Source organism: Dendrobates tinctorius, unplaced genomic scaffold, assembly GCF_039654945.1.
Source record: "Dendrobates tinctorius isolate UK_male_01 unplaced genomic scaffold, ASM3965494v1 ptg000147l, whole genome shotgun sequence".
NCBI lineage: Eukaryota > Metazoa > Chordata > Amphibia > Anura > Dendrobatidae > Dendrobates > Dendrobates tinctorius.
In genome coordinates this window covers 11038496-11054685 of record NW_027361814.1, presented here as the reverse complement: position 1 = coordinate 11054685, position 16190 = coordinate 11038496, and the positions used below count along the sequence as shown (strand labels likewise).

The 16190-nt window shown below is 46.0% G+C and overlaps 1 protein-coding gene across 3 annotated transcripts in view; it reads right to left on the bottom strand.

The window, feature by feature from the left end:
- Positions 1-16190, bottom strand: part of CTBP2 (C-terminal binding protein 2) — a 105629-nt gene that overhangs the window by 36460 nt on the left and 52979 nt on the right. Inside the window, exon 1 of one of the 3 annotated variants that reach the window (XM_073546408.1) lies at positions 7248-9064. The exons of the other annotated variants lie outside the window; for them this stretch is intronic. Coding sequence (XP_073402509.1) covers positions 7248-9036 — 1789 coding nt within the window. The 5' untranslated portion in view covers positions 9037-9064. Of the gene's footprint in view, positions 1-7247; positions 9065-16190 lie in introns of those variants that run through there. 3 annotated transcript variants of the gene reach the window in all.

The window sequence follows — 16190 nt, the reverse complement described above, 5'->3', positions numbered from 1 at the left end:
GCTAAATTTTCAAATTTTGCAGAGACTAGACTTTGAATGGTAATCAACACAGGAAGAGGACCATTATTACAAAGGGATTTATGAAAGCTGGAAGCTTGGGCTGGGAAATGGTAATTGAAGTTTAATGTTGATAAAGGTAATGTCATTGCATTTGGGGCATGGAAACAATGTGCTGTACTAAATGGTAAAACAATGGGTCACTGAAAAACACTTGGATGTGTGGACACCGTGAAGCAACTACTGTGACCAGCGTCAGGTAGCTGCTGCCAAGGCAAGTAAAATCATGGGATGCATTAATGGAGGCACCGTAGGGAGCCCTACGTGGAGCCGTGGTACATAGCCACTGGCCCGTTATACCGTAGGAGCCCTACGTAGGGCCCGTTATACCATACGGAGCCCTACGTGGAGCCGTGGTACATAGCCACTGGCCCGTTATACCGTAGGAGCCCTACGTGGAGCCGCAGTATATAGCCACGGGCCCGTTATACTGTAGGGAGCACTACATGGGGCTCGTTATACCGTAAGGAGCACTTTTTGTGTCCATTATACTGTATGAAGGGCTGTGTGGGAATTATAATTATAGAATCACTCTGTGATGGAGTCACCATTCAGTGGAGGAATTCACTGTGGGGGTATCATACTATTTTTGGGGGCACATTTGTTTGCATCACACTTTGTTATTCAAGTTTTTATCCTTTGTAAGTACATATTTAAATTAGGCCATTGGGCCATATGCTTTTTAATTCTCTTAAATAAATATACACTACCATTCAAAAGTTTAGGGTCATTTAGAAATTTCCTTGTTTTTGAAAGAAAAGCACAGTTTTTTCCAATGAAGCTAACATTAAATGATTCAGAAATACACTCTATACATTGCTAATGTGGTAAATGACTATTCTAGCTGCATATATCTGGTTTGTAATGCAATATTTTCATAGGTGTATAGAGGCCCATTTCCAACAACCATCACTCCAGTGTTCTTATGGTACTTTGTTTGCTAACTGTGCAAGAAGGGTAATGGATGGTTAGAATACCCTTGTGCAAGTAAGTTAGCACAGCTGATAACAGATTGGCTGATTAGAGAATCTATAAAACCTGACCTGCCTTTGAGCTAGTTGAGAATCTGGAGCATTACATTTGTTGGTTCCAATAAACTCTCAAAATGGCCAGAAAAAAAGAACTTTCATGTGAAACTTGACAGTCTATTCTTGTTCTTAGAAATGAAGGCTATTCCATGCGAGAAATTGCCAAGAAAATGAAGATTTCCTACAACGGTGTGTACTACTCCCTTCAGAGGAGAGCACAAACAGGCTCTAACCAAAGTAGAAAGAGAAGTGGGAGGCCCTGCTGCACGACTGAGCAACAAGACAAGTACATTAGAGTCTGTAGTTTGAGAAATCGACGCCTCACAGGTCCTCAACTGGCAGCTTTATTAAATAGTACATGCAAAACGCCAGTGTCAACGTCTACAGTGAAGAGGCGACTCCGGGATGCTGGCCTTCAGGACAGAGTGGCAAAGAAAAAGCCTTATCTGAGACTGGCTAGTAAAAGGAAAAGATTAATATGGGCAAAAGAATACAGACATTGGACAGAGGAAGATTGGAAAAAAGTGTTATGGACAGACGAATCCAAGTTTGAGGTGTTTGGATCACACAGAAGAACATTTGTGAGACACAGAGCAACTGAAAAGATGCTGGAAGAGTGCCTGACGCCATCTGTCAAGCATGGTGGAGGTAATGTGATGGTCTGGGGTTGCTTTGGTGCTGGTAAATTGGGAGATTTGTACAAGGTAAAAGGGATTGTGAATAAGTAAGGCTATCACTCTATTTTGCAACGCCATGCCACACCCTGTGGACAGCGCTTGATTGGAGCCAATTTCATCCTACAACAAGATAATGACCCAAAGCACACCTCCAAATTATGCAAGAACTATTTAGGGAAGAAGCAAGCAGCTGGTATTCTATCTGTAATGGAGTGGCCAGTGCAGTCACCAGATCTCAACCCCATTGAGCTGTTGTGGAAGCAACTTGACCGTATGGTGTGCAAAAAGTGCCCATCAAGCCAAACCAACTTGTGGGAGGGGCTTCTGGAAGCATGGGGCGAAATTTCTCCAGATTACCTCAGCAAATTAACTGTTTGAATGCCAAAGCTCTGCAATGCTGTAATTGCTGCAAAGGGAGCATTCTTTGATGAAAGTAAAGTTTGAAGGAGAAAATTATTATTTCAAATAAAAGTCTTTTTTTCGAACCTTGTCAATGTCTGGACTAGATTTTAAATTCATTTGGCAACTCATTTGATTAATAAAAGTATGATTTTCATGGAAAACACAAAATTGTCTGGGTGACTCCAAACGGTAGTGTAAGAATAAGATCTATTAGTTAAAATGTACTTTGTTAGTGGGACAAGCATTTTAAGTTTGTTTCCATAAGAAAAAGTCCTCAATTGTAGACCTACAGTGGGTACGGAAAGTATTCAGACCCCTTTAAATTTTTCACTCTTTAAAATTTACCAAATGGCTGTCATCCTGACAAAAAAAAAAAAAAAATAGAAATTGTTGCAAATTTATTAAAAAAGAAAACCTAAAATATCACATGGTCGTAAGTTTCCAGACCCTTTGCTCAGTATTGAGTAGAAGCACAGAATGTTATGGAGGGCCGCTGGTAGTGCCCCTTGGTCTAGATCAGTGTTTCCCAGACTCCAGCCCTCAGGGCCACCAGCAGGTCATGTTTTCAGGATTTCCTTCGTATATTGCACACAAGACTGAACTGGTGGAAATTTCTGATGCCTCAATAATAATTCCATCACCTGTGTAACACTGAGGAAACCCTGAAAACATGAGCTTTTGGGGGCTATGAGGACGGGAGTTTGGGAAACGCTGATCTAGATCAACACGTTAGCCGGTCTGTAGAACTAGATGGACTTTTGATTTCTTTCATCCTTACACGATGAAACCTTGTCCAAAGTATAGACCCAGGAGAGGTCATCCATAGAGAGAGATGCTCTGTGTGACCATTCTTTACTCCGCTCAAGAAATGTGAATCCGGAACAGGAGACCCCCTTCTAATAACTCGAAATTCCCAACTGGGGTATATCAGAATTGGGTTTTAAAACGGATGACCCCTTATTAAACGACTGTATTAGTTTCTGCTCGAAAGTAGACGGTATTAAAACGATAGAGAAGACCAAGATAGAAGAGCACTATACTGAGCACTCTGATATTTCTTCATTTTTTAGGTTTTTATTTCTTGTTCTCAGAAGTCCGTCCATGCCGTCTACCCCAAAATAGCGACTAATCTCACCAATTGTCACACTTCTGATCTCTACCCTTCTCTTGACTGTGATTATCTGATTAACACCTTCCTGAGCTATAAAATTCCCACACAACCTTATTAACAGCGTGTCACATCACTAAATCTGCGTACAACTCCCAGCAGTCAGACAATAGGCACCAGCCTACTGCCATCCACAGCTCCAGGGTACACTGGCCCCAGGAGATAAGTTTGGAGATTACAGCGGAGGTGCACATCCTGGGAGCTCAACGACTCTCTATCAGACTTGGAAGAACCATCAGTCATTGGGATTATGAGTTTGGGGTCTAAAGGGGCAACATTTCACCTTGTGGAGTCTCCATGCCAGAGTGAAGAGACTTATAAGCCATGCATGCTGCTGTGGGGAAATCAAAAAGGCAAACTGTCTATTCAGAGAGGAAAACATGGCGACATTAAAATCAAAGACTACAAATTAGTAAAAAAAAATAAATCTACCGAGTAATGCCCCTTTATCAGAACTGTGCCCAAAACAAGAGTAAAAATGTTCCTGGATGAGGATGTGCTGCAGGGTGAATGGATCCATATGGATATGGCGAGACTGTAGCGGCACCATGGTGTCCTGAAGCTGTAGAGGTCCATGAAAAGTCAAATGGTGCTCATCTCTGCCATGAATTAATGGCCAAAAATGTTTACGTTGCCTTGAGCCAGCATCCAAGTCCGTGCCTCAGCGTCAGCCAGTCAAGGGCAGTCTTCATTTTTGCAGTCAACATGCAGGATGCCTCCAGTGCTTATAGGGCCTCACAAAGACCTTACAAGAGGCACCCAGTATGCCGTCCACAAAAGAGAAGACTGTCCTTGCCCAGCTGCCACCAAGAACCAGATGTCAGAGCAGGGAAATGCACATGCTTTGACTTAAGAGGGGTATTCCCATCTCTAAGATCCTATCCCAATATGCAGTCAGTGTAATAATAATAGAAAATACTTCGACTTAGAAACTTAATACAGTTTTTCTGATTCACTATGCCGCTTACCCCATGTGCAGGGCATTACAGTAGCTTAGGTATCCATGGTTACGACAACTCATATGGAGAGTTACTCGATAGCTAGTGGTTGTAACCATGGATACCTAAGCTACTAAAATGCCCTGCATATGAGGAAAGACATAGCGAACCAGAACAACTACACTACATTTCTAATTGGAGGCATTTGCTAATATTACACATTGGGATATGATCTTGGAGATGGGAATACCCCATTAAGTCTACTATTAGAATACTAAAAAGAATCCGGTATTCTTAGAAGAAAATGGTATTTATTCGTGTCATCCAATCCAGAGTAAAATGTGACGTTTTAGTCATTCAGACCTTCATCAGGCATACACGGAAATCGGATAGGACATAGGAGGGAGAAGAGAACATGTAAAGAGCGGCTCTACCATATGGTCATACTTTGACAATTGCCTTAAAGGGAGTGTCCGGTTCCATAAGAAAATTCTGTAGTCACTGACTGCAGATTGCCGATTACCCTTTATTCCCGTGAGGACGGGTCATCATGTGACCACATGTCAGCGATTTAATTACTTACAAACTAATCTCAGCCAGCGTCTCTGAATAGAAGAGAATTGAGAAAAGTGAGGAGTCTAGTCGGCATGTGAGATCAAGCACATGCAGACTTTTCTTGCGAGATCGGACAACCCCTTTAAAATGTAATACTACTTATAAGTAGATGTCCGCCCCTCCTGCTAGTTATTAGGAACCAGGCAGGTGCAAACCCGCGACTCAAAAGGAGTGAAAACTACATCAAATCTCCAGAGTGGTCACCAAATATTGCACTTACCAAAATCATTAAGGCAAATGAAGAACAACAAATCCAGAAATGTTGGCTCCTATAAAAGGCTTATTTAGGTTTAAAAATTAAAAGCCTCCCCTTTTCAGGTCCATCATCTATTTTGCAGTCTGAAATGCAGATGCAAAATATGCCCCTCACCCTTGGGGACCCAGTGCGACCATGCATTATACAGACCGCCCCCTGCTTTGAATGTGAACAGTATAATATTTAATTTCACCTGTGGTGGCGCTGCAGGAAAAATTGAACACGTCCTGTGGACAACTCTCAGTTAATTAACAACCAGTGAGTTTCATTTCACATTCCCTTACCCTGTACTTAAAAGGGATATTCCCATCTCCAAGATCCTATCCCAATATAATATTATTAGCAAATACCTCCAATTAGGAATATTGGACAGTTCTTCTGCTTAGCCATGTCGCTTACCCCATGTGAAGGGCATTGGGTTAGCTTAGATTTCCATGGTTACAGTCACTAACAGCTAACTGTCACTATATACCAGTGGCTGTAGCCATGGATACCCAAGCTACTGCAATGCCCTTCACATGGGGCAAGCGGCACAGCAAAATCAGGAGAACTATACTACATTTCTAATTGGAAGTGTTTGCTAATATTAATATACCTACTACATATTGGGTTAGGATCTTGGGAAATGGGAATACTTAAACTCCTAAATGCCAACTGCTGGATTTTTTTTCCTTTTGCACAAGAGTCTGAGTTACTATGTCCCACAATAGAAAATAAAGCACATGTATAGGTTTTATGGCATATATTATTTAAAGGCCTTCTGCTCGATCTATGGCGACTTGATGGATGAACGCTCTGTAGAAAGATCGATCTTGTGGAGGCCTAGATAAGATTTGATATATAAGGAACGCCTATTTGTTGCCTCAGATTGTACTTATATTGGATGTATTGGACATTCACCCTCAGATATGTGACGTCCACTCAACATTGTTACCTACGGCCCAAGAGCCAACAGGACAACCGCCATAGTGGAGACCACCCCAAAACTGCAACGATGCCAAGTCTGTAGGCCCCAACATGGCACAATCCCTCCATACTTTCTTGAAAACAGGTCTGCATGCCAAACATTGCCATTATATGGTTTGTGCTCCACAGTAAAACATTGGGAAAATGTATCTGGTGCTGCCCCAGACCCTTCTTACATATAGGCCTACAATGGTGGATAAAAGTGGATCCCTCCCCCAAGTCAGCAGGCCTCAACCTCAGCTGGTGCACAGGACCCTGCAACCCAATGTATCCTACAAATCGCATTCAAGCTTGGGTCTATCCCAACAATGCTACTCTTTACCGTTGTGTCCACCCTGATCGAAGAGATGGTGTACACCCGCCATATACATTTCACTACCTACTGGAATGGAAAGGATCAGTGGCATACATAAAGGCAAAGAAAATAGAAGAAAAGCCAGATTGGGACACTTTATGGTTTAGGACCTTACATCTTTAGTCCCAGAACAAGAGGGCCAAGACAACCTTCTCTCGTAGGGGAGCAGAGAGATCTAACTTTGGCACTCTCCTACCCCACGAGGAAATAAATCACAAGTAATAAATTTTTGAAAAAAAAAAATAAAATTTTTTTTTATACATTCGAAGGTGTGCAAATTCGCAGTCCCATCCTGTCGAAGTGGAATACCCTAAGAGTCAATGTTTGACTCTTGCAACATGGATAAAATGTCAAGCCAGAAACTAGTCTACAGATTATTTCAGGGTGCTTGCCCCTCATCAGGGAAAAGCAGGGTCTCTTTAGCCAACAACCTAGTGGAGTTATTTTTTCACCATGTGCATGAATTTTTATTTCCAAGTTGGGAAGTTTTGGCAACTAATCTGCCACGTGCGAACAGACGCTAGCAGAGCAGCCACTACAGAACTATAAAAATACATCTTTAGATACTACTAGAAAGTCAAATAAGTATATCAAATTAGTTGGAGTTTTTAAAAGCGTAAAAAAAATAAATAAAAAAAAATAAATAAATAGACTTACCGATATATATATTACACACACACACACACACGCAAACTAGACATTTAAGTGGTGCCCTCAATCATTTCAATTCACATTACTAAAATTGGACACAGGCTACATTCTAGGATTAAATAAATTAGAATTACTTGGCTCTGGAGACGCCATGGTGGAGACAATGACGGGTGGTCCAGTCCGTCGGGTTACTTTCTGGTAAGGTGAGTGGAGAGAGGGCTGACTGGCTATATTATGCGGTGCCAAGCTCATGGAGGTCTCCAGGTGGATCCCCTGTTTGCGTAGTAGTTGTGGGCTGCAGTGTGGGCTGTGCACCGGAGAGACTGGTGGGAGGCGCTCTCTCTTCATCAGCTCCATGGGTACAGTGTAGCTTGTAGGGTAAGCCGTCTTTGGCCCAGTGTTGACATTGGTGTGCACAACAGTCATAGGGATGCCGCACTGGGCTGGGTAGGCAGAGGCAGGTCGAGGCTGAACAGGAACAGAGTATGCTGCAGTTTGCATGAACTGTGGATTTTGGACACCCATTCCACAAGTTGGGTAGCTGGCAGTTTCCAACAGGTGCTGGGAAGGGGCACTAGATGGCCTCCGATTCAGTTCAGCCATTCGTGGAGAAACTGGTTGCAAAGACAAGGAATGAGGTGGATTAGTAGTTCCATCCATCAAAGGACTGTTAAGAGGCTGCGCATTGAAATCGGTGCGCATCAGATCCCCGCGATGACTGAAGCTGTTGGAGCGAGCCCGGGATCTCATAGAGTTGCTCTTCTGTTGATCTTGTCTCAGGATCTGTAGATCTGTCCGGTAACCCTTGATGAGACCTGAAAGCAGTCTCGCCTGGCCAAGATTAGTAGCTACCGATTTAATGTCGTGCTCTTCCATGACAGCCAATGAACTGGGCGTGTCGAATCCTTGCTGCATTAATGCGCTAATTGTACCTTCAGAGAGGCCTTCGGTTCTCAGGACCGCAAGGAACTCCATATCCACAGATCTCTTCAGTTCGGATCCAGAGAGCGACATAGGAATCCCGGTATGAGATGGAGTTCTGGCGTTATCATAGGTGTCATAAGCCATCTTTGCACCAATGTTCTCCCTTGCAGTGCCATGATAACCACGGTTTGCTGAAATGGGTGAAGTCCCCAGTGTGCCATCCATAGCAGCCGCTTCATTGGGCTCCACCACAAGGCAGGTAGGAGCCGTCTGCCTCCCTGTTGAGGGATCGATGGATCTTTCCATCATCTCATTATACAGCGGTCTATTGGGAAACGTGGATGCCTCGGAGCCGTACCTGGGGTTGGGCGTTTCTATGGTGTACCTGGCAGGGGAAGAATCACGACTCCTTGAACGCTGTCCCTCACCGATGACTCTCCCTGCAGGATCTCTATACACGCGACCCACATCCTGCGGGTGATAGGGACGTACAGGTGTCTGATCCCAGACTGTCCGGCTGGCGGGGGGCCCATACGTCTGTCCTACACGGTTGAGCATTGGTTCTCTATAATAACGCGGATCCTCCAGGGATCTTCCAAACAGAGAAGGCTCATTATAATAATCGTGAGTGTGCACAGATCCACGCCCAGACATTGCCACCTGTCTCTCGTAAGGATAGCTGAAGTCTGGAACAGAGTTATTCCTCCCTGGTCTGCGATCTTGACGCACTAAGTGACCTTGCTGACCTCGGCTATATGCGTCAGGGTAGGAACAGACGTCCGTCTTTATCTCCGAGCTGCCTGGCACGATAATATCGCGGGATCTGCCGCTTGGCAGCTTGTAAAAAGCTTCCTCTCCGTTGTAGGTCAGAGAATTGTTTATGCCGGCTGCTCGGTGGTATCCTGATGAGATGTCTCCCTCCCAGCTGCCTTCATGCCAACCTGCAGCATCCCAGCTACGAGAACGGCTGATGTTCGTATGCTTGCTTGGAACCGGCATTGGAAGAAAGAAAAAAAAAAAAAACGAAAACGACACCTCTCCGCTTAGATACTGTGCTAGAGGAGGAGGCAAGGAATCGTCTCGGTTAAAATCTTGTGTTACACGTATTAAAAAAAAAAAAAAACAAACACCAGAAGAAAAAAAAACGCACAATAAAACAGACGTAGCTGCACCTGAGCTCTCCGGAGGCACAAACAGAAACAGGCGGCTTGTGTTACAAAAGTATCGGCTGAATTATTAATCCCAGGTAATAGAAGACGACACAGTACAACACCCCGCAGATTGTGGTTTCAGCAGGCGTCAGGCACAGACTGGGTGCTCGCTACTAATCCTCCCGGCTTTGCCTGGATGTGGAGGGACATTTTATTTGTATGGATAACTGTGTGCAGATTAGAAAACCTGTAAAGCCCTAATCCTGCGTGACACAGAGTGGGCCCAGAAGAGACTCTCCCTGCGATACCGCAGACACCCCCTGAACGCCGCGTCGCTCACATCTCAGTCTAAAAAAAAAAAAAAAAAAAAAAAAAAAAAAAAAAAAAAAAAATAGAATTCGGACGGAGGTAAAAAAAAAAAAAAAAAAAAGCAAGAGTCAGATTTTCTGCAATACAACGCTAGGCAGCTTCTCGCTCGGATTTAGAGGATTAACATGTCATTGACAAGTTGAGTAAAATCTGCAGTAGAGGAGGTGCGGCGCTAAGGAAGGCAAAATATCCTCTATCTTCATTCTCCTGATCTAAATGCATAAGACCTCCATCAGACAAAACCAACACCCCTCCTTATCCAGACCAGATTTCCTACGACGGACTAGGAGTTCCCTATTTATCTTTGAAATGACCACTCCTGTACCCACTACCACAATTCAATGCAAATTTTGATGGTTTACGTATAATTTATAAAAATTGGACCGGAAGTTAAAAATGTAATTTATGATCACACAGGTCGGATTTTCCATCCGGTAAATCAATTACATTTCAGAGATAACAATCCAAACAATTCAGTGGTAAATTTTTACACAGCGGATTTTGCTGCAGAATTTCTACAAAATGAAAATTTGCAGCATTTCTGATGTCCAACGCTCATCTATCCAAAAAGTAAAAAATATAGGCATTTCAGTTTTTCAGCCTCTCTTTGTAGACCCACCACTGTTTTACTCAGTGACCCTTTCACATAGCAATCTGCTCTAATCTGCAAACAAATAAAGTTGTACTCTGTAGCGCTATAGCATAAATACATGAAATCTGAATTACATTACTGCTCCAGAAAATAGGAAAAATTGAGGATACTTACCGCAAAAAATTGGACTATTAATGTATACCCAGCAGCCGCGATAAAGAGATTCTCTTTGCTGGGAATCTGCATAGTGTGAATACTTTCCTAGGCTGAAGCCTACATTTATATGGGTAGATAGGATAATGCTGAATTGGCCAATTTATGCGCCACCTACCCATATAAATGTAGGCTTCAAACTAGAAGAGGATTCACATTAAGATAGGTTCCCAGCAAAGAGAGTCGCCTCATTGTGGCTGCTGGGTATACATGAATTGCTCAGTTTATCTGCCAAGTATTATGCGGTTACTCTTAGTATTCACTTATACACACCAGTTTTCTGTTTGGAAGCGACGGTCAGTCTTTGGTTATTTGCTCTAAACTGCAATCTGCTGATCTCATAATGGAGTGGTGAGACTGACCCACCATACTGTGCTTTACAATAACTCCTGCTTACAGTAGGACGGCACATTCGCACGACTATGTGCTTGTATGAGACTCCATTAAAAATGGATCATCTATTGCATTTCCCAGACTGATTCACCAAAATGCGTTAGAATAGTAGGACATGAATGGATAAACAGAGCAGTTAAGAAAAATGGGTTCGGCTGCGGTCCGTTTTTAAAGCGGAAAATGCTTGCAACCGCCTTTACGCTTGAAAATTCCACATATCTAGCAACCTGAAAGCCGCCTTTGGACCTAAGAAAACGTGTGGCGATGAATAAGGAGCATGCATAACATTTCCTGCATCCTTCCCTCAGTGCATTTAGTGTTTCGCAGGCTGAAGGAAACCCAACCTGGAAGACACCTAAAGTCCTAAATCCATTTACACTTAACTGCATCCTTAGCATAATGAATTTCCTGATCCTGCTTGTCGCTACTCGAACCGGCGGCTTATTCCTGCCCATCACACTAACTCACACTGACCTTAATCCCTGCAGGATCACGCCATAATCCCTAAATCTATATGCAGAGGACAAATACACAGCACACAGGCATGAGGCCGTAATTACTGCCATAAAGTTCCTTTGTGCCTGGCGAAAATACATGGCGCTGCAGAGACTGGAGAACTCCCCTACGTGTTAGTTGATGTCGCCCCGGCGGCCGTACAGCACAGAAATTGAATATGATTGGGGGGGAGCAGATGGTCTCATTAGCTCGCCATGTTGGGATTAGGTGGGCATTAACCCATTCACAGCTATTTAACGCTTCCCAAATGGGTCACGGCAAATGCCCGTTATGTAAGAAACTCATGTGGAAACAGAGCTCCTTCATCAATTACCAACAGATTACAAATATTGCAAGTTGTATCTCCGCCTACATAGAGAATTACCAACAATGGCGTTAGAAGGAAGGGACCTCCAGGAGACCCCATTTTTCTGTTAACCCTTGAAAAACTCCACCACCTAGGCTCCATTCTCCTGGGTGCATTGTTTTCCTGCTGAGGAAGTCTGCTTGCACGTTAGCAGACCACTTTAGATGGAATGCAGACAGAGAACACGTGTTGTTCCTCCCAAGCAAAGATTCTGGTTGAAATTGCCCTCAGGTTTTCTGGTCTTGTTCTCCTTTGATGTCGCAGATGAGCCACTATGGTGAAATTGCCCAAATATATTTTTACACGAGTCCCTTTTACCAAGTCTACTGCTGCTTTTACTGCTTCTTCTGCTGCCTTCAACTCCCTGAAGTTGGAAGACTGACATCTTGGGGCCATATCGCCTGGAATGTGACATGGGAGACTGTGGCTCCCCATCCTTTTCCACTGGCATCTATTGTGACAGTTGATAGGGGGATTTTGATCCCAAGCTACTCTCCTGCCCAAATTCTTTGGTTTGAGCCAGCAGCGGAGGAAGGCTTTTACTCATCCGCATAGGCAAATAGTCTTGCTCAGAGACCCCAGGGCACCGTCCCAGCAAAATAGAATGTGGGACTGCAGACAGCTTGTGTGGGCTTGGGCCCAAGCTAACACTGGAATGCAGGAAGTCATGGACGCTAGCGCTGACATTGCTAACCTGAGATGCTTTTCTTTGATCCCACAAGGCTATCATTTTGGACCGTATCAGTCCAACATTATTCTCAAGAAGATTCTCCTGGTACCTGGTACCAGGTTGGCTTTTTGATAATTTATTAACCATCCAAAAGATGTTAGAAGACCCAACACTACCCGAATTTGGCCCCTGAAGACAACTTCTGATTGACCTACGAGTAGTAGGTCGTCTAGGTAAGTCACGATACAGATATTTCTGTTCCGGATAGCCGCTATCACTTCTGCCATTATTTTGGTGAAAACTCGTGGTGCCAAAGAAAATGCTGAACGGGAGGACATTGAATTGATAGTGATGTACTTGCTGTCCCTGAGCTACTACAAACCTCAGATATCTTTGATGCATTGGGTGAATGGGATTGTTCTAGTAAGCATCACGGCGCTTAGAAACCCGATATGTACCTTGGTTACCAGCTCCCTGCACCAGCGCGCTGGTAACTAAGGTACACAGTGGGTAACTAAGGGACGTGCGTCGCTTGTTACCTGCGTGTCGCTGTCCTGATCGCTGGTGAAGCTGCCTGTTTGACAGCTCACCAGCGATCATGTAGCGACACACCAGCGATCCTGACAAGTTCATATCGTTGTCGGGATCGCTGGTGAGTCGCTATGTGTGACAGGGCCCTAATTTTTGGAGACCAGTCGTTAAGGCGTTTTGTAACTCCTGAGATGGCAGGGAGGTTACTCAATATCTGTGGAGGTCTGGAGGAGAACTCAATATTTACTTTGGTTTGGACAGATTGCCTCACCCATTGATTGGAGGCAAGAAGTTCCCACTGGGGTAGGAACCCAGATATCCACCCCCTACCGATTCAACGTCATTGTTTTTCTTGAAGTTGTGCCTGGGAGAGCAAGATGTTTCTGCCTCTACCTCCCTTGGGATAGCTCCCCCCTAAGGACATTCCTGTTCCAAAGATAAAGACACCAAGCCAGGTACTTACTGGGTTTGGGACAGCGCTGGGTTCTGCAGATGCAGAGCAAGAAGAACGACCACCCTCCATCACAGCAAAGGTCCTACCTTGTGGTGACTTTCATCTGGACTCTTTATATAGGGGCAGAGATCTCAGCGAGTCATCCTGCTAGGATGAAAATCCCACTCTTCCTCACCTCGAAAGTGCCCCCAGGTACAGACGATTCTGGCCAATCCTCCGGTGTATCGGTATCATACTTTCAGCAATAAATTGTCTACTTGCAAGCGCATCTCTCAGTGGTGCGTTCCACCGTGGAACCCGCTCCGCGTCTGACCACTTCTGGTCACTGCCTGCCACACGCAAACAGAAGGCAGAAGAGAGAGAAAGAAGGGGAGCTCCCAAGAGGACCCCGGCTCCTGCCAACCTGCTTTGCCAGGAGGCGCAGGAAGGGCGGAAAAGGTCTCGAGTCCGGGAGAGATGGGAGCAGCTCCAGGAGGGGAAGGCTGGAGCGATCACCTCAGCTGCCCGGCTTGCACAGGTAATTTACGCCTCTCTGTCACAGAGCACCGCCGGAGGACCTCCTCATGTCCCATACGGACAGGAAAAACACTGGAAAGAGGAAGTGGGGGTGGGGCCATTTGAACGCTTTGGGTTTCCTGTCCCTATTGGGGCAGGGAGTATCCTCCTATGGTGCAGTCGTGGTGGGCAACTAGAGAAATCTAAAATGCACTAAATATTATCAATTTTCAATTTTGACCTCTCCTCCTGATATTGTTTTCCACTCATTTGCTGTTCTCTCTCTTCCTCGGCTATGAAAACAGTTGGGTTCTCCGGAGCATGTGCAATAAGCGGCAGCCCAGCCACCTCTGCAGCCTTATAGAGCTGTATAGGATACTTGTTCAAACAGTAGCACTGGAGTGGTTCGGGCAAGGCTTGGACCACCCATTCACACCAGAGCGATGAAGTCATCACAGCACTGTGGACCTAAATTGTTTATCAAAGTTTTGCCCTGACATTGATCGAGCTGAGGAAACAAGAAACAGCCGGTTAAGAGACCAGGTAGGGTGGATCCATACAGAGTGACTGGGGCAAACCATGTATATCAGGTGATGCTGGCTGTGGCAGGGGCCACAGTGGCTACCACTGTTATAGAGGGAGGAGGCAGTGGTGACCCTGTGGCTGCCACTGATGCGGAGGGGGTGGCGGTGGGCACTGTGGCTGCTACTGTTGTGAAGGGGGTGGTGGTGGCACTGTGGCTGTCACTGTTGTGAAGCGAGTGGACCGCGGAGGCACTGTGACTGCCACTGTTGTGGAGGGAAGGGCCAGCGAGTGGTGGTATGGTCGCTGCCACTGTTGTGGAGGGAGGGGTGGTGGCACTGTGGCTGCATGGTCAATGCCACTGTTGTGGAGGGAGGGGTGGCGGCACTGTGACCATGCAGCCACAGTGCCGCCACCCCTCCCTCCACAACAGTGGCATTGACCATGCAGCCACAGTGCCGCCACCCCTCCCTCCACAACGTGGCATTGACCATGCAGCCACAGTGCCGCCACCCCTCCCTCCACAACAGTGGCATTGACCATGCAGCCACAGTGCCACCACCCCTCCCTCCACAACAGTGGCATTGACCATGCAGCCACAGTGCCGCCACCCCTCCCTCCACAACAGTGGCATTGACCATGCAGCCAATGCCACTGTTGTGGAGGGAGGGGTGGTGGCACTGTGGCTGCATGGTCAATGCCACTTGTGGAGGGAGGGGTGGCGGCACTGTGGCTGCATGGTCAATGCCACTGTTGTGGAGGGAGGGGTGGCGGCACTGTGGCTGCATGGTCAATGCCACGTTGTGGAGGGAGGGGTGGCGGCACTGTGGCTGCATGGTCAATGCCACTGTTGTGGAGGGAGGGGTGGCGGCACTCTGGCTGCATGGTCAATGCCACGTTGTGGAGGGAGGGGTGGCGGCACTCTGGCTGCATGGTCAATGCCACGTTGTGGAGGGAGGGGTGGCGGCACTGTGGCTGCATGGTCAATGCCACGTTGTGGAGGGAGGGGTGGCGGCACTGTGGCTGCATGGTCAATGCCACTGTTGTGGAGGGAGGGGTGGCGGCACTGTGGCTGCATGGTCAATGCCACGTTGTGGAGGGAGGGGTGGCGGCACTGTGGCTGCATGGTCAATGCCACTGTTGTGGAGGGAGGGGTGGCGGCACTGTGGCTGCATGGTCAATGCCACGTTGTGGAGGGAGGGGTGGCGGCACTGTGGCTGCATGGTCAATGCCACGTTGTGGAGGGAGGGTTGGCGGCACTGTGGCTGCCTCTGTTGTGGAAGGAGAGGCAGCAATGTGGCAGCCACTGTTACTATGGTGAAAGAATGAATTTCTCAGCAAAAGAAAGAGAATCATAGAACAAAATAATGAATATTCAGACGTGTCGCTCGCTGCTTCAGGGGTTCTTTCAATCTGTCTGAAGAGTGGCGGACTGTGTCAGCGTTAAATAAAGTATCTATTTCTGCAGAAATGTGATCGCTCCCTGCGAATGTTCACGTCAGCACCGTTTCCAAAGCAGAGGCGTCTTCGAATACAGTGAAGTACAAACTGAAGGATCGGGGTACAAAAGCAAACAAAGCACCAAAGGGGGGCACCGATCTCATAACAGAAGGTTAGAGGGCACCAGGATCGGTTACTGATCACCAGGGGCCCATAAATAAATTACAGGACGATGATGAAGGCGGTGATCGAGTTTCAAAAGGACTTGACAACAAAGTAACCAGGAACAACATGAAACACGGGTCAGGGCTACAAGAAATGTGTGCGCTGCAGCAACAATATGCAATCCAACGCAAGTCATTAGTAGTAAGGTTTCACAGCGGACACTTCTTTGCCTTACCGGAGGCGTTTGGTAACGATCATGTAGTTTGCTACGTTGCCACAAGTTATTATGAGGCCCA